The sequence below is a fragment of the Xenopus laevis genome, chromosome 9_10S (genome assembly GCF_017654675.1).
Source record: "Xenopus laevis strain J_2021 chromosome 9_10S, Xenopus_laevis_v10.1, whole genome shotgun sequence".
NCBI lineage: Eukaryota > Metazoa > Chordata > Amphibia > Anura > Pipidae > Xenopus > Xenopus laevis.
The window spans coordinates 109,426,711-109,444,577 of NC_054388.1; the positions used below are offsets into that span (position 1 = coordinate 109,426,711).

At 35.1% G+C, this 17,867-nt stretch overlaps 2 protein-coding genes across 2 annotated transcripts; both read left to right on the forward strand.

Moving 5' to 3' along the window:
- Nucleotides 1–6,618: 6,618 nt before the first annotated feature.
- Nucleotides 6,619–13,307, forward strand: LOC108706000 (protein kinase C-like 1). The gene is made up of 12 exons (XM_041578113.1): nt 6,619–7,412; nt 8,126–8,162; nt 9,109–9,267; nt 9,648–9,694; nt 10,429–10,597; nt 11,059–11,108; nt 11,194–11,264; nt 11,466–11,541; nt 12,015–12,106; nt 12,481–12,657; nt 12,998–13,060; nt 13,160–13,307. The coding sequence occupies exons 1-12, from the start codon at nt 6,765–6,767 to the stop codon at nt 13,305–13,307; spliced, it is 1,737 nt and encodes a 578-aa protein (XP_041434047.1). The 5' UTR covers nt 6,619–6,764.
- On the forward strand, nt 13,097–15,792 carry LOC121398992 (serine/threonine-protein kinase N2-like). The gene is made up of 4 exons (XM_041578721.1): nt 13,097–13,596; nt 14,645–14,752; nt 14,901–14,981; nt 15,123–15,792. Exons 1-4 carry the CDS (start codon nt 13,399–13,401, stop codon nt 15,312–15,314), a joined length of 579 nt encoding a protein of 192 aa, XP_041434655.1. The 5' UTR covers nt 13,097–13,398; the 3' UTR covers nt 15,315–15,792.
- The last annotated feature ends 2,075 nt before the right edge of the window (nt 15,793–17,867 follow it).

Consider the following 17,867-nt stretch of genomic DNA (forward strand, 5'->3'; position numbering starts at 1 on the left):
ACTAAGAAAAGTCAACTACTATCATTTGAGGAGCTACAACAAAGACACTTCCTTCCTAAAATGGTGTTTTATTAATATCTACAAATAACGCACTTTATGAGAGCTAATAATGCCATCCCTCTCAGGGAACCAGCGCCTATGGAAAAGTGGTTGACTAATTTAACACCAACTAAAGGAGGAATGTCCTTATGGTATAAAACGCTAATGCCTATTATGGATATTAAAAGTCTACCGGCAATTATTAAGTGGGAAAAGAAACTGAACATATCTCTAACAGCGGAAAACTGGAAACAATCATTTCCAATCCTTCTAGATACTCCAAATGTATTACTCATTTAGAGACCTGGAGGGTGATTCATTATGAATGGTATATGACTCCACACAAATTACAATGCATTTACAAGAACATACCTAACACATGTTGGAGAGGATGTTCCACATATGGTGGGAGTGCCCTAAACTTCAGTGACTTTGGTCACAAATTGAGTCATTCTGTCAAAATAAACGGAACTTACATATTCAAATTACTCCAGATATGAGAATTTTTGGCCTCATTGATCCAAATGTTCCTAAAGAGTTTCACTCCATTTTACACCATTTGGTCTTTTGCGACCAGACAACTCATTCCAAGGAAATGGAAGTCTGAAGAGACCCCGCTAATCCAACAAATTACTCAGGAGTTGGATTTACACTATCAATATGAAAAAAATGGCAGCCTTGGCCACCAATACCATGGGGAAATTTTATAAGTGGATTTCCAGATAGTATAAAGCTGAGCCATAAGTACTGCTGTTAACGGTTGCCTAGGATCACATACCCTGCCCCCTCTCCCTCTAATTCTATATCTCTATCTTTCTATTCTAATTTCATTGTATGTTGTATTACTATTATGATAGCGTATTTGCTCGATTATGGAAAAATTCTGAAAATCAATAAAGATATATATTGGGAAAAAAAGGATATATTGGGGCCCCAGAGAATTTTTTTCAAAAAAAAAAATTAGTGGTAGGGGCCTATAGCGTAATAAAATAATACATTGGTAGCCAGGGATTTATTTAAATAAAAGAAGAAACACTTTGATGTTTAGTTGAACTCGTGGCTTTGGATCTTTAGGTTTGGCTCCTTTCGTGGCTTCAGGACTTCAGCTTTGGCTCCTTTCATGGCTTTGGGTCTGTTTGCGGCTTTGGGTCTTCAGTGCTTTGGGATTAAAGCTCTTTGGGACATCGAGACTAAGGCTCTTTGGACTTGGTCTTATCGGGACTTCAGCGATTCGGCATACCTTCGGTACTTTAGGCCTGGTCAGCACCCCCTCTGCTCCTATGATGACAGCCCTGCTTGCAAGGACTGGCACAACCACAACATGTGGGATTTGGGAATACAAAACATTGTGCAGTGCCAGAATGCCATTGGGTGAAAATGAGAAGAATTACCAGAAACCTGTTCTAACTGATATAATGTTATTCATGGGACCAGAAGTTCTGTTCTTGAGAGAGGTTTCAGCCATTATCTAAACAGGGGTAATAAAAAGTGTTGCGGTCTTGTTATTTAATTTGCCAATATCTATAAGGGAGACCAACTTGGAAAAGAACCTCATGGGTATAAATTCATTGGAAAACCAAGTACTTTTCAAAGACTAAAGGTAAAATGTGTAACATGATTTGCACTATGAAACCTGATGTTACAAGGAAAAAATGTATTCTACACATTGTCTATCTGCTATCTTTAACTGTTACTTTCCTCATCCAACATTCATAGAGAGTCTTGTTCTCCCTGAACTGCCCGATGAGGCCATCTGCAGGCTGTAGGTGGTGTTAACACTGTTTTCTTTAAATTTTAGTATGTTATTCTATAGCAGTGCTGTCCAACTTCTGTGGTACTGAGGGTCGGAATGTTTCTGACCACTCTCTTTTTTAACCAAACCACTTTAAACCACACCCATGTTATCACAAGAAATGTTAAGACAATACCCTCATTAATGTTGTTATCACAACAAAGAAACAAAAGGTTGGTGCTCACTGCAGAGTTACCACTCATATGGGAAAAAAGTTTATGCCATACACTTAAACCATACGCCTCCTCTTCCCCTTTGGACAGCATAGCAAGCAACCCCATCACTAGTTACTATAATGAAGGGCCACACAAATGGGGGTCCATTGGCCATCCAGTTGGACAAGTCTAATCTTGAGAATAAACTACGGGTTGATATTGAGCAGATGTCAAATGCCACCCATTTTGAAAAAATCTTTCGAATATTCGACCATTCGATAATCGAAGTACTGTCTTTTTAAAAAAAACAACTTCAACCCCCTACTTCGCCACCTAAAACCTACCGAGGTGCAATTTTTGCCTATGGGGAAGGTCCCCATAGGCTTTCTAATGTTTTTTTTGGTCGGAGAAAAATCTTTCGATCAATGGTTTAAATCCTTCCAATCGAACGATTCGAAGGACTTAATCGTTCGATTGAACTATTTGCGGTAAATCCTTCGACTTCCATATTCAAAGTCGAAGGATTTACATTTGGCAGTCGAATATCGAGCATTAATTAACCCTCGATATTCGACCCTATGTAAATCTGGCCCCCATGAGTAAATTGGAATCAACACCTGCAATACATAAACCATTTGTATTATTTGATGAAAAAATATGTTCTCATTTTGGAAATTGCAGGCCAATAGATTTGTAATGTAATTATGAACTTATAATAAGAATAATATGAACTTTAAAGTTTATGTAATCATTAGCAATTCTATACTCTTTCTAAAATAATGAAATAGCTATACAATTCTTCTGATTCTGATTTTGATAGTAAAGTTAAATACATCAGTCCATGTGCCCTATGCCTTGATAACTGAAAATGCCTTGACTGACTGACTGAAAATAACTGATAGGAGCATAACTTTTTTGAGCATATTTCAATTTTTTTATTGAAAGCATGAAATTTATGATTGCTGAAAATTTTACACTTAAATGGTGTCACCAATAATACACTGTATTCTATTCTGTTCTTTTTATTCTTTTATTCACACTAAGCTGTATTTATTTGACTCATCATTCAGATTTTGCCATCTGTTAAAGTCAAGCTTGTTAAAAAAGTGAATTTTAAAAACTCGAAAACAAAATTTGCTCAAAATCATCAAATCGAAAACACACATGACTCTTAATTTTTAATAAGATGTTAAATGTTTAAATTATTTAGAAAAACTCAAAATTTAAGCTAGAATGTGGAAAATACACCTTCCGTTTGAGCTTTTAGCTGGCCGTTTCTTATATTTGAGTCATCAGCTTGTGTATTTGAGGTTTCTAAACTAAGAATCAAAAGTAGTTGAGTTCACAATTTTTTTTACCAGGAAACATTTCAATTGCAGTAAACACTTACATTCAAAAATGGCTAAATCTGCCCCTAAGTCTGCAGGAAGATACAGACATATTGCTGAGAGGGAGACATTGAAAACAAACTTGATTGTTTCAAAAATGGTACAGAATATTAAACGACTATGTTTTGAATGATTCTTAATTCCATTAGACAAAGCTCATAATGAATTTTTATTTTAATAATACCAAACAGGTTGATGATAGTTATTCATGCTACATGTCCATGGCAACAAGGAAAGAATTGTAAGATAATCATTGGGGATAAGTGAATAATAATCTCATATGTCAGTAAATATACATCCCATAATATCCTCATATGTCAGTAAATATACATCCCATAATATCCTCATATGTCAGTAAATATAGATTCCATAATATCCTCATATGTTAGTAAACATACATCCCATAATAATAACCTCATTGGTCAGTAAATATACATCCCATTATAATAATAACCTCATATGTCAGTAAATATATATCCCATAATAACCTCATCTGTCAGTAAACATACATCCCATAATATCCTCATATGTTACTGGCAACAGGGCTTCTTTAATCCAACTAAATGTTACCTTGGCAACGTGATGTCATCACTTTTTAATCCAAGTAAATGTTACCTTGGCAACAAGGCATTGTGATGTCATCATTGTTTACTCCAAGTAAATGTTACCTTGGCAACAGGGCATTGTGATGTCATCATTGTTTACTCCAAGTAAATGTTACCTTGGCAACAGGGCATTGTGATGTCATCATTGTTTACTCCAAGTAAATGTTACCTTGGCAACAGGGCATTGTGATGTCATCATTGTTTACGCCAAGTAAATGTTACCTTGGCAACAAGGCATTGTGATGTCATCATTGTTTACTCCAAGTAAATGTTACCTTGGCAACAAGGCATTGTGATGTCATCATTGTTTACTCCAAGTAAACTTGTTACCTTGGCAACAAGGCATTTTAGTTAACAAGTAGGCTTTCAACATCACTGACAATTCTGTACTAGTTGCTGGTTAGCTGCCAATCAGTGCACACTGGTACTGTTTGGTACTGATCAGTAATTAGTTTACAAAGATCTACTCCAATTGGATTATTTGTAAGTACAATTTAATTATTCTTTAATGGTACATAGAATTTATTTTTCATTTTTAAAACTGAAAAAATTCATTTAAAATCTAGTTAGCACAGTTTATCTAGGCTCGTGACTTTACTTTTATGTCAGTGCATTTACTGGTTAGCCACCAATGAGTTCACCCTGTGACTGTTTGGTACTAATGAACCCAATGTAACCCAGTTTTATTATCTGTAAATACGTAACCTCTCTATTTATTATTTTATATCATATAGAAAAAAATTTACTTAGTTACTGGCTTTTTATTACAATTTTTATTGAGTTTTCTCAGTATTAGAGAAACAGAGCATTAACATGGATGGAATGAAACAAATGAGTAAAATTCACCTTTCAACCAAATTATTTCCAAGGCAATATAGAAAATTGATACTAAAAATTTGTATCAACAGCAACAATATTATAGTTTACTTGTGTTTTTTAAGAAATGATTGCTTCAACTACTTATTTTCTAATTTAGGAATAAGAACAACAATGTATTCAAAATTTCAAAAAACGTTCAACACCATCTTTAGAACGAACAATGAGGTAAGGCTAAAACTTTTATCTTTAATATTCAGACAACATAGGGCTCTGTTCTATCCTATTGTTATCTATATTATTGTTTAACGGTGGCCTATATATCCATCTATCTATCTATATATATCTATCATCTATCTATCTATCTATCATCTATCCATCTGTCTATTTACATATATAAAAAAAAATTAGCAAATCCCGTTTTGGAAAAACATCAAAACCAAGGAAAAGTTAAAGTCAAAGGGTGTTTAATACAAAATGTTTGATGTCAGTTGGCATTTTACCTGAAGTTTGTCTTTACTCCAAATGCATTGACGTGAATGGATTTTTTTGCTGCATCTTTTTCATGTAATGTTCTTTTCATGATCTATCATCTATCTATCTACCTACCATCTATCTATTATCTTTTATCTATCTATCTATCTATCTATCTATCTATCTATCTATCTATCTATCTATCTATCTATCTATCTATCTATCTATCTCTCTATCTATCTATCTATTATCTTTTATCTATCTATCTATCTATCTATCTATCTATCTATCTATCTATCTATCTATCTATCTATCTATCTATCTATCTCTATCTATCTATCTATCTATCTATCTATTATCTTTTATCTATCTATCTATCTATCTATCTATTATCTTTTAGCTATCTATCCATCTATCTATCTATCATCTATCTATCTGTCTGTCTGTCCGTCCGTCCGTCCGTCCGTCTGTCTATCTATCTATTATCTTTTATCTATCTATCTATCATCTATCTATCTGTCTGTCCGTCCGTCCGTCCGTCCGTCTGTCTGTCTGGGATTATTTTTGAGCATAGCAAAATAGCCTCGACACTCAGAGTAAGATTACTCATCACTAAGAATGTGAATGAAAAGTTTGTGTCAGGAGGTCATGAGTAGTTTGTAATGAAGGTCTGCATTTCACACTGACATTTTGAGATTTACTCTGCTGATACCCTATTATATTGCACTGCAGGAATGTAATTTTTTTTTTATTGTATTTTCTTCCAAACAATTAATTTTTGTATGTATCCTTTCTATAGGACCACAATCAACGTACGACTGTGACTGCACCATCTTGTCCCCAGGAACTGGTCATTGAAGCAATGATCACAGAACAGGTGGTATCAAAAGCACTTGTTGAAAAACTTCTGACTCCACAGAAGAATGTAAGTTTTCTCATCAGTATATAAATGAGCATATGTTGCCTCTCAGTAACCACTTATCCAGAAATATAACCATTTCAACTGAAAAAAGTGTTATTTTATGTTGAGTGAGTGAAACTTGTGACTTAACAAAATAGTTTTTCTGAGTAAATATTAGTTAAATTTAAATGAATATATCTGGCCATGCCTCTATTAAAACAATACATTTGGACAAAAATGTAATATTTTATAAGAAACTCTGCTTTTTCCTTAAATATATGCCATGAAAGAGATTAAATTAAAACAAGTTACAAGGGCACTGAGTCAAAATAAAATTTCAGATGACTAAAAATAACCCCGTTGACAATAAAATGACCTTTTATTTTGAATAGTCTTATATTATTGTTATTATTATTCTATAATAAAAGCTGAATATTCAGTCAAGGCTCATAAGAATTTGTTTTACTTGAGTGCTTAAGTGTGTGTATTTCATTTCTGCAGGAATCTAGCTGCAAGAATATTAAAGCTAGAAAAGCTCTTGAGAGAAAAGCTCAAGATGAAGCCGAACAATACACAAGGCAGAAGAACAAAAGAATGAAGGAACAGAAACAAATTAAACAAATTCTAAAAGAAGAATCTCTTGAGAAAGCTGAACAATTTGCAACACAGCTGAAAGAGAGACTGAAAGCTAATGAAAGTCTGAAGATCAACATTCTAGACAAAGAAGTGCAAGAAGAATCGAAAAAACAAATATTAAAACGCAAATTAAGAAATGTGCTTCTTCTGGAAAAGTGGAAAGTTCAAGAAAAAGAAGACCAGGAGGAAGCAAGTAAGGAAATGATGAAGAGGAATTTGCGAAATGAGCTTATTAAAGAAAAAGTAAAAATTCAAAAACAAAAGGAATCTGTAGAGGAAGCTCAGCGATTTGCTATACAGCAAAAACACCGATTGATAGCAAATCTGAGACTAAAGACCAACATTCTAGAAAAAGAAGAACAAGAAGAACCTAACAGAGAAATATTAAAATGCAAGGTAAGAAATGTCCTCCTTCTTGAAAGTTGGAAGATTCAAGAAAATGAAGCTCAGAAGGAATCCAGCAGAGAAATAATACAGCGGAAACTGAGAGAGGAACTTCTTAAAGAACAGGCTATAATTCAACAACAACAGATAAAAAATCAAACACTAGACAGCACAGAAGTTAAGAAACACATAAAAAGTCTAGAGCAAGAAACTGAGGAAAAGGTGAGTTTGTGCTTGGAAATGGTGGTCATGAATTATAAATACAATAATTAAAGCATTAGCAATCAATATGATGTTTGTTTTAAACAGATGCCTTGGAAATTCTTCTCATTACTTGCTATAAGTGATAAGAAGGGTAGCAAATTTTGTACCTTATATTACAAAACCCCCTTCAAATTTAAAACTGGAAATATATTGTTTCTTAAAATAAACAGGATTCAGTGGGTCATGTTACACAAGTGACATCACTAATCTCAATTATAACTCACTTGACTCTATTATAAGAATATATGTTTTCACATAACATCATATAATCATGACTTTTTTGTATTGTACTGAAATTACCTCTGGATAAATAAATCAATTTGAATAATCATAATTACAGTAAACATGTATAGACCTAGTTTATTTTCCAGTAGCAAAGCTTCTATACCAATTGTTCATCTCCATGAGGCATATATATATATATATATATATATATATATATATATATATATATATATATATATATATATATATATATATATATATATATATATATATATATATATATATATATATATATATATACACTGCATTTTAGGAAAACAAAGCAAACAAAAAAGCCCAATTGTGCATTACATAGTAATAGTGTAACATAATAGATGATAAAATCCATCAAGTTCAATCCTGAGATACTTGCTTCATCATTTTCCCTTTGAATTCTATCTCCACAGGTTGAGTTTATCAACAAGCAAGAAGAGCTAGCTATTAGTGAGAGAGAGGAGAAGAAAGAAAGCAACTTTGCAGAGGTGGAAATAGAGACACCAGAAGAAATGAAAAATATGGAAATAGAAACATCTCCAGAGGAAGAAGCTCAGATGCTTCCAGGTGCAGTTTTATATCAAATCAATATTGAGTATTCTTGCTGGTTGGTTTTTGTATATTATATTGTACAAATCATACACTAAGGGGCAGATTTACATATGGTCGAATATCGAGGGTTAATTTGATATTTGACTTCGAACCGCAAATTTTTTTTCGACCAAAGAATTGCACCTCGGTAGGTTTTAGGTGGCGAAGTAGGGGGTCAACGTTTTTTTTAAAGAGACAGTACTTCGATTATCGAATGGTCGAAAATTCGAACGATTTTTTGTTTGAATCGTTCGATACAAAGTCTAAGTCATAGTCGAAGGTCGAAGTAGCCAATTCGATGGTCAAAGTAGCCAAAAAAATCATTTGAAATTTTATTCTATTCCTTCACTTGAGCTAAGTAAATGGGCCCCTAAGTGGGTTATTAATCAAGCACCAAATATTTATCAAGATTCATTAAGTCTGATGGTCTATAAGCTCAGAATCTGAAACCTCAGCATCTAAAAGCTCTTGAGGTCCTGTATAAGTCAATGGGGAAGGTCCCAGTATCTGCACTGATAATTTCGGGGATTTAGACCTAAAAATCTGAAAAATGTTAGTTTTTACGGAAAACTCTGAACTATTCAGAGTTTTGCCCGACCCTATTTTTTCGGGCTTTTTTCTTCATAAATAAGGTCCATTCTGGAATTCGGAGTTGCTCCAAGCTAGATATTAGAGATACTGAGATAAATTCGGACCTTGATAAATAACCCCTTAAAACTTACATTTCTGCAAATTAAATAACATCTGAATACTCTTCTATTCAATATAGTTGTATTTAAACCTCTATTTCTTGTCTTCTCATCAGCTCCAGCCAAGCAAAGTCCCGAGAAAGTTCCTGCTGAGGAACTAAAGGTGAGTATTGGAAAGAAAAGCAACGCCACAGAGGTTGAAATAGAGAAAACAGAAGAAATGAAAAAGATGGAAATAGAAACATCTCCAGAGGAAGAAGCTCAGATGCTTCCAGGTGCAGTATAGCATATCATTCATATTGAGTATTTTTGCTGATTGGTTTCTGTATATTATATTGTATAAAATCAAACACTAAGGGGGTTATTTACTAAACTCTGAATCCAAAAAATGATTCTTTTTTTTTAGTAAAAAAACAGAATTTAAGAAAACACCAATTTTGGGAATTCATTTTTTTTCGGGAAAGTGTATTGATAAATATAGAGGAAAAATCCCGTACGGATTTTGTCAGAGTATTTGTTCAGATAATATTGAGATAAATTTGGACTTTGATAAATGGGCCTCACAAACGTACATTTCTGCAAATTAAATAACATCTCAATACCCTTCTATTCAATATAGTTGTATTTAAACCTCCATTTCTTATCTTCTCTTCAGCTCCAGCAAAGAAAAGTCCAGAGAAAGTTCCTGCTGAGAAACTAAAGGTGAGTTTTGGTTTCAGGAAAACAGAGTGGAGGTTGTTTTATTCAGGATTATTAGTTTTTATGGGATGTAAATAAAATCCCACTGAAAGTGATAGGCCCCTTAGGCATCTACATACTTCTCTTGTCTTTGTACAAATGGCACAGGCCAGAGTTAGTGAGTTAGTCTGACAAGAGAATAGGAAAGGCGTCACAGAAATAACTTTAAGTTGTAATATTTTAAATATTTTAAAAAACCCAAACTCAATCGTGCAAAACACCTCAAGAAGTTTTTTTTTAATAAACAATTTTCCTGACTGCTGGACAATGAATAAAAAAAACACTTAAATTAGAAAGATTTGATTGCTATAACTCTAAAAAAATTGATTTAAAAAACCCCTACATTATAAAAAAGCTTAAATATAGATATACATCTCTTATTTAACTTATATAGAATTTTGAGAGATTTTAGTTGCCAATTTTGTTTTGTAGAAAAATACATTTTAAATTTTTTGATGTTATTCATGACTTTTTGACGCAATTTTCACAGATCAAGGCAAAAGTTAGAATAAATTTGCTTCTTAGTGTGTACTGGAAATCTATTAGGAATAACATTTTCCCTCAATGCAAAATTAATGTAATTTTTTGGATGGGTATCCCTTTAAAGTTACTTTTAGTAAGATAGCAAAGATTTTTCTCTGTTCAATTTTTTCTGAAAATGTTTTTCATCACATCCTTTTTACGTTGGATCTCTATAGGACACTGGGAGCCAAAAGGCATCTCTTCACATTTCATCACCTGAAGCAGATGCACAGAAGGATGTTAGGGAAAAGCCTGAGGTAGCCAATCAGGATAAAAATAGAAACCTGCAAAAGACAATAGCAAAGGAGGAACCTAGAAATAAGAATAGAGTTCGGATCCGTAGAGGTGCTTTTTCTTTACATATATTTTACTAATTGCTGTTTAACTTCAAACCTGTTCACAACGCCCAGCTAGATTAATATCTGTTATAGTCAATGTCTGCATTTAATCCTAGTGTTTACATGCATATCACAGACAGGGCAATTGATGTAGAATTATATGGGGAGCACAGTTATATATAAGGAATTACCTCTCAAAGACACCAGCCACTAAGTACCCATCAAGAGTACCCCTAGTACTGAAGTTAATGGAAATATAGTCATGTTCACTAGTTCAAAAGCTTTTGAAAATGTACTTTAATGGTTCTCAGTACGGGGCTATTGATATAGAGTTACTCAGACCAACAGCTTTAGAATTAACTAACTCATTCCCACTCACAAACAGAAGGCCCTACAGCCATATTGTCCCACAGTTCCCAATGGTACTTTTTGCAATGTAGCTTAACCAAACTTTTCTTTTTTTATCAGTACCTATAAAGAAACCAGAGTCGTTCTTTGATTTTCCTGACCGGATGAAGGTAAGTATTAATGGCAAAATAAATAGACTTTTCTCATACGTGCTATATTGAACCTGAATTAATGGTATTTCTTTTACTTCTCTAGCGGAGAACTCACTATTGTCGGATCGTTGATGAGCTTGACAAAACTCTAGACCAAAATCAGGTGGAAAGAAGGTAATTATTCTGAAATATGTTTGTTGTTTTATCAGTGGTTTATATGGGATGGCAGATTGCATGACATCTTACCCATAGTGCATATATATATATATATATGTGTCCAAGTACAACAGCTGTTTAAGTTTGGGTTGAAAGTTTGGCCCATAACAAAGAATGTGCAAGAAATAAGTTTAATTAAATAAATGTTTTTCATTTTAGGCTGGTGCAAAAAGCAATACCATCTATTACAGATTTCCAGCTCCAATCATATATCGGCGAGGGTGCATTTGGAAAGGTAAGCTACTCTGTCTCTTTATGATAAATCAAAATCTATTCTGGGTGACTTGAGGAGAAAATACATAAATCATTTGGCTAGGAATTAGACAGCACGAAAAAGTGGATGGTTCCTCTATTTGAACTACTTGTGCCTATAACCACTGCTGAACATAAAAGATTGTCATCCACTCATTGGTGACACCACAAGGACTTTTATACCTTGAGCAACAAATAAATAGGTTATAGCAACCAGTTAGTGACCAGCAACTGATTTGCACTGATTCATTCTGTCAGTTGTATTCTAAAGATACTGTAAGTTATGATGTAAGTAAAAGAGCTAAAAATAAAGAAGGTGACCCTGGTTTCAAGATGTGGCCTTATCATGCTTAATTTCCACTTTTCAATGTGTTTTTTCTCCATCACAAACACCTAAATAGAACGGTAGCACCAAATATGTATTGTATTGTATCTCATGAAGCTCTTTCATTGCAGGTCTACAAGGGACAACACAGAACCTCTGGAAAGACTGTGGCAATTAAAACCATAGAAATGCACGATATCAACAATAGAGGTGTATTTCATTGGTAAGTTATGGGTCAAATAGTGATTTTATGAAGCTATAAAAATATAGATTTTCCATAAAAGAAACACTGTATATATTAAAAATAATGTGGCTTTACAAGACATAGTCGCATTCATCAGCTTCCTAACTAATGGGGGGGGGGGTGGTCAGACATGTATAATATTAACAAGGGGTTAAAATGATGTAGAATTAGAGCATTTGGACATTTATAAGAGACAGGCCTTGCACAAACCTCAGATTGTAACATGTCTACACAAATTTATTTTAATCAGAAATCACTTTATGAAAGAACATTTGAACCACTCACTCACTATCTCTGCCATAATTCAATGTGACGTTTTCATGTATTGACTTTTAACGGTTTTAATTTCCCAGTGTTGCCCAAGAGCAGCGCATCCTCCGGCTGATCGACGAGGAGAAATGTCAGTTCCTTACCAGTTTACTCTGCTCCTTCCAGACTGAAGATCATTTGTGTCTGGTTATGGAGTATGCGGAAGCAGGAAACTTAGCAGCATTCACGGCTCAACCTGGAATGCCACTTGAGAGAGTTCGGTAAGTACTACTTATCTTTTAGGGAGCTCAACCCAAGGTGAAAAACCCTTATGTCATTCTTACCACTTTTTATATCTAATACTATTATTATTGGGTACTCAATAGGAAGAACATTGGCTTCCCACTAGTCACACCAAACCATTTACTGGTTCATGCCATTAAAGGTTGCTCCATCCAAGTTTTAATGCTCTGTGGGAAGTTGAGACAACAAAATGTCATGTTCCACTAAATATTAGGGCTCAGGAATAACATATTTGCCATAGCTATATATTGATACACTTGCATTTATGAAACTGATTTAAAAAACTGATATATGTATAATTTATTTTAATCTTTACAGATTCTACTCCGCTTGTCTGGTTCTAGGACTGCAGTTCTTACATGAGCACAATATCGCCCATAGGTAAGTAATAATTAAGTCTTATATTTATGTCAGACCTTTTATATTATACATATTTTTGTTGAACCAATATCTTATAATGCACTTCTATTTGATTTGCAGAGATCTAAAACCAGAGAACATATTGCTGTATGGTGATGGTTATGTCAAAATTGCAGACTTTGGGATCAGCGAATTAGGTAAGATTTGTAACATATACACGGTTAAGCAGTTGAGCATTGGTCATACATGTTATTGTAACCAGAGGTAGACAGAGGGGCACAGTACAACAACCTGCTTTGTGTCATATACTGGGTAGATAATTAAAGACCTGCAGTGACTTCTGCTCTTCTGTTCAACCAATGAATATAACTTTTATATGGATAAACTTTTTAACTTATTGCTTTCTTTCTGCTTCAGGAATGAACTTTGACACCATAACCAATGGCGAATGTGGAACCATCTTCTATAAGGCCCCAGAATTATTCCGTGGTCAATACACAAGATCAGTAGACTGGTGGGCACTGGGAGTGACCATTTATGAACTGCTCACTGGAATCGTAAGTATCTATTTAGAGTACAAAGTGGGCAATCACTGATAGAGTTTTCACAAATCCATTTTTAACTACATTTAGTAGTTCTGACTTCTGCTCTGTGTTCTGAATGTACTGACAGGCATGGTATCACCATAATCAGCTCCATGCACTGATAGGCCAATGATACACCAGAGATTTGTGCTTGAGCAGAAATCAGAGGCTCAGCCTTTTTTTCAGCCTGTTTGTTTACAACGGCCAAAAAAATGCCTAATGCACCACAGGCCTTAGGGTGAAAATGATCCTCTCAGAGTATTTTGGAAACCTATTTTTTTTGTTGCCACTTATTGTATAGAGGAAATTCAGAAAAATCTACAAATGGATCATTATCACCCTTATAACATGGGAAACCTTGACATGGTTTTTAGCTTGAAATTTAAAAATGTATTTACTACTAAATTTCCAATCAGTAAAGTATATGATGCAGATGCAGGTGTTAGCTTCTCGAACAAATAAAAATTGCCTTCAGGCATCAGAGCAGATTAGCAAACAAAATCACATAACTTTAAAGAATATTTCCTATAAAGAAAACATAATTTGCAGGAAAAAAACATAAATATTTTTCTTAGTTTAAAAGGGCCTATAAAGGACACACAAAAAAATAATTAAAAACATAAAATGTACATAGTGAAAATGTAATGATTATGAGTTAATTTTTAAAAGATACTATTAGATATCAAGCAAATACAAATTATCCGGAAACCCGTTATTCAGAAAGTTCCTAATCAAAGAAAGGCAGTTCCAAACTAAGATAGAATTAATCCTTATTGGAGGCAAAACCAGCCTATTTAATGTTTATCTGATTTTCTAGTAGACATAAGGTATGAAGATCCAAATTATGGAAAGATCTGTTATCCGGAGAACCCCAGGTCCTACGCATTCTGGATAACAGGTCCCATACCTGTACCTACTTTGTTGGCTGCTTGGTTGGGAAAATCCTATAGAACTTATAAGTTATAGACCTTTACTTGTATCCAAACTCAACACTTTGGGTTTTTTGTTGTTGTTTTTTCAGGTACCATTTAATGGAACAACTACACTTGAAATTTATGTAATCATCAAAAGTGAGGAGCCAAAATATCCAGAAGATATAACTGAGGATACGCTCAGTATATTAGTAAATGTAAGTTCCAAGCATGATATCAGTATGTTGGGTTGGCATGAGAGTTCTGCACAAAAGTAAAGCCTTTCCATTATTACTTACCCTATGCTTATATTTATCCTTACTACTATTCAATAAAAGTACTTAAGTACCACAATTTGTTTTGCAGCTCTTAAAGAAAGATGCACAGCTTCGCCTTGGGACAGGTGAACATGGTACAGAGGACGTGAAGAAGAGTCCATTCTTTGAGGTATGTTATTCTGGTATCCTGCATGCCAGATTCACTTATTTTTGCTCATACCCACTATGAGCTAATGATTTTGTCTTTATTGCAAATCTGCATACTTTGAATAGATTAATAATGTACATTCTATTTCTCCTGTTTTTATAGGGATTAGACTGGGTGGCTCTTGAAAATAAAGAAATCCAGCCCCCATTTATCCCTGAAAGAAGACCACACGAACAACCAGAAGCAGAACTCGAATTAAAAACGGAGGTTAAAGCAAAACTGTGGGAAGACACCCAATGGGGATTAGATGACCTGAAATACCCCATGGGTTCATCTTCTGATAGCGAAACATAAACCTACGTGGGCTGCGTTTTACTCCCAGCCCTGGTGCATAGGCACCACAAGCTATACATTTGTTAAAAATGTATATATGTCTATTTTTATTTGTATAATGCTCACAAACCCCTGTCAATCACTGGAAGCGACATTTCAAACACTATCGGAATATAGCCAAATCTCTTATTATAAACTCAACATCAACAAAACCCAAGGATTACCCCTAAGAACCCCAGCAAAACCAACTAACCCAACTGAAACAGAAATGGATGGATCTACAAAGAACACAAAGCAATCCATCCACTTACTACAACAACAGCCCTGATGATCTGCAATTGCAGACAACAAAGAACTGGAACCTAAATGGACTAGAAACAATTGGACAACTATTTCAGTTAAACACACAAGTCATATGAAGACCTCTAAACCCAATTGAACCTACCAAAGCACCACCTACATAAATATCTGCAAATAAGACACCTCCTATCACCATGGCAGAAGAAAAGATTATCCAGATCAGTGCTGTCCAATTTATATGGTACAGAGGGCCGGAATTTTTCTAATCTACATGGTGGAGGGCCGATACTGGAAGACAGTATTAGCCACTCCCTGTTTTTAGACCACACCCACTTTAAACCACACCCATGTTACCACAAGACCATGCCTGCATTAATAGCAAACCCAAAAAACAGATGGTTGGTGCTCACTGCAGGGATCAGGGCTGGAACTAGGGGTAGGCAGAGTAGGCAGCTGTTTAGGACGCAATCATTGAGGGGCGCACTTTTAATCGGGTTTTTTTTCAAGCATTTATTTAATAATTTGTTTCAGTAATCTTGGTCACTTAGTCGGGTGGAATCCCCTTCTTTCACCTTCTCCCTCTTGCCAGCAAGTAATAGCTCCTTTTGTGCGGAGGGCTGTATGATGGATGGCTGTTGGGCTTGCTGGTATAGGTATGGGGGGGCAGTTTAATGGATGGCTGTTGGGCTAGCTGGCACAGGTATGGGGGGGCAGTTTAATGGATGGCTGTTGGGCTTGCTGGCACAGGTATGGAGGGGCAGTATGATAAATGGCTGTTGGCACAGGTACAGGGGGCTATATTATGGATGGCTGCTGGGCTTGCTGGTATAGGGGGCAGTAATATAAATGAAAAATGTTGTACATTTTCTTGCTTTATTTACCATCACTGTAAAGGAGGTAAATGGTAATGCAGGACAGGGGGCGCTGATTGAAACTCTTGCCTAGGGTGCCAAACTACCTTGGCCCAGCACCGGCAGGGATTCCACTCATGTGAAAAAAGTTAAGTCATATTAAGACATACCCTTAAATCCATATGCCTCCTCCTCCCCTGTGTATAATACAGTACCCCAGTATATGCTTAAACACCTTAGGGGCCACTAACAATGGTTTTCTAATGCTAACAAACCCCCAGAACAAATACCAGACTTATGTTCCATTGGGATCATTGGGCAGGCAGAGTATGGCAAACACAGGGTGCAAAGAGCAGGCAAAGTATGACACACACAGGAGCATAGGGAAGGCAGAACAGAGCAGGAGACAGGGAAATCAGGAGCAGTCTAATATGTACTACATACAGTGACAGTGCTGGTGCCCCATTAGCATTTTGAGTAAGGTGTGAACAGGTGAACAATGTGGCAGTTTCAGTCTGGGTCTCAGGTGGAACAGTACAGGGCTGTAGGGGTGTGAACAATAAAGGGGGGATTACATGTGTGAACAATACATGTGATTACATGTGAGTGAATTTGAGGTTTAAACTATGCAGGGGCCAGTTAATCTCTGTAGTGATACCTTTTAATGCTTACAAATGGTAAGAAGAAATAACAGGCAGACTTTGATGTGGAGGGCCACATAAGGGGGGTCACCAGTTGGACAGCCCTGATCTAGAATGTACAGTATAATTACCAGTCACCCATCAACTGAGAAGATACAGTATATCACCAAGTGGAACAAGACCTACAAATTACAACATCATTACCACTCCTCCAATGGATACAAGCGGCAAATCTCCCCTCAAATACTCCAAGTGCACCAACCACATGGAAAACCAAAAGAAAATCTTCTACAGATGGTACAAAACACCCACAGCCCTGCATCAAATGTTCCCATCGATCCCATCCATGAAGGCATGGATTTGGCAATACTGTAAAAACTTGAAATAAACTTTTCAATAAATGTAAAACATTGTGTGTTGTCATATATATTTTCTTCTGTTATAAGTATTTCATTTTCTTAAAAAAAACACAAAAAATGATTGTAAGGCCATTTTCCTTAGACAATAGATAAAAATACCTATAGAACAAATTGTTAGCAAGTCCATTAAATTCTTCCCATGTACCTTATGCCTAATGTTTAAGTGTTCCTGTATTAATATAACACTAGACCTTTCTAGATGAACTACACATGGAGTGGAGGGGAATTTAAATAATAATTTTAAGGTTCATAGTGTGTGTGTAAAAAATATTTTTTTTCCATTGTTATTTCTCAGTATAATACACAGGAGCCATGAATATCCTGTAGATTATAATCTTATAAATGGTGCTTGGTTATGTCATC

Bases quoted from the DNA above. Each gene is read 5' to 3' on its own strand.
- LOC108706000 (XM_041578113.1), top strand. From the start codon at position 6,765: ATGAAGGAACAGAAACAAATTAAACAAATTCTAAAAGAAGAATCTCTT. The intron at 8,163-9,108 runs GTGAGAGAGAGG...TCTTCTCATCAG, and splicing joins GCAAGAAGAGCTAGCTATTA to CTCCAGCCAAGCAAAGTCCC. The intron at 9,268-9,647 runs GTGCAGTATAGC...TCTTCTCTTCAG, and splicing joins AGAAGCTCAGATGCTTCCAG to CTCCAGCAAAGAAAAGTCCA.
- LOC121398992 (XM_041578721.1), top strand. From the start codon at position 13,399: ATGAATATAACTTTTATATGGATAAACTTTTTAACTTATTGCTTTCTT. The intron at 14,753-14,900 runs GTAAGTTCCAAG...TTTGTTTTGCAG, and splicing joins CGCTCAGTATATTAGTAAAT to CTCTTAAAGAAAGATGCACA. The intron at 14,982-15,122 runs GTATGTTATTCT...CTGTTTTTATAG, and splicing joins AGAAGAGTCCATTCTTTGAG to GGATTAGACTGGGTGGCTCT.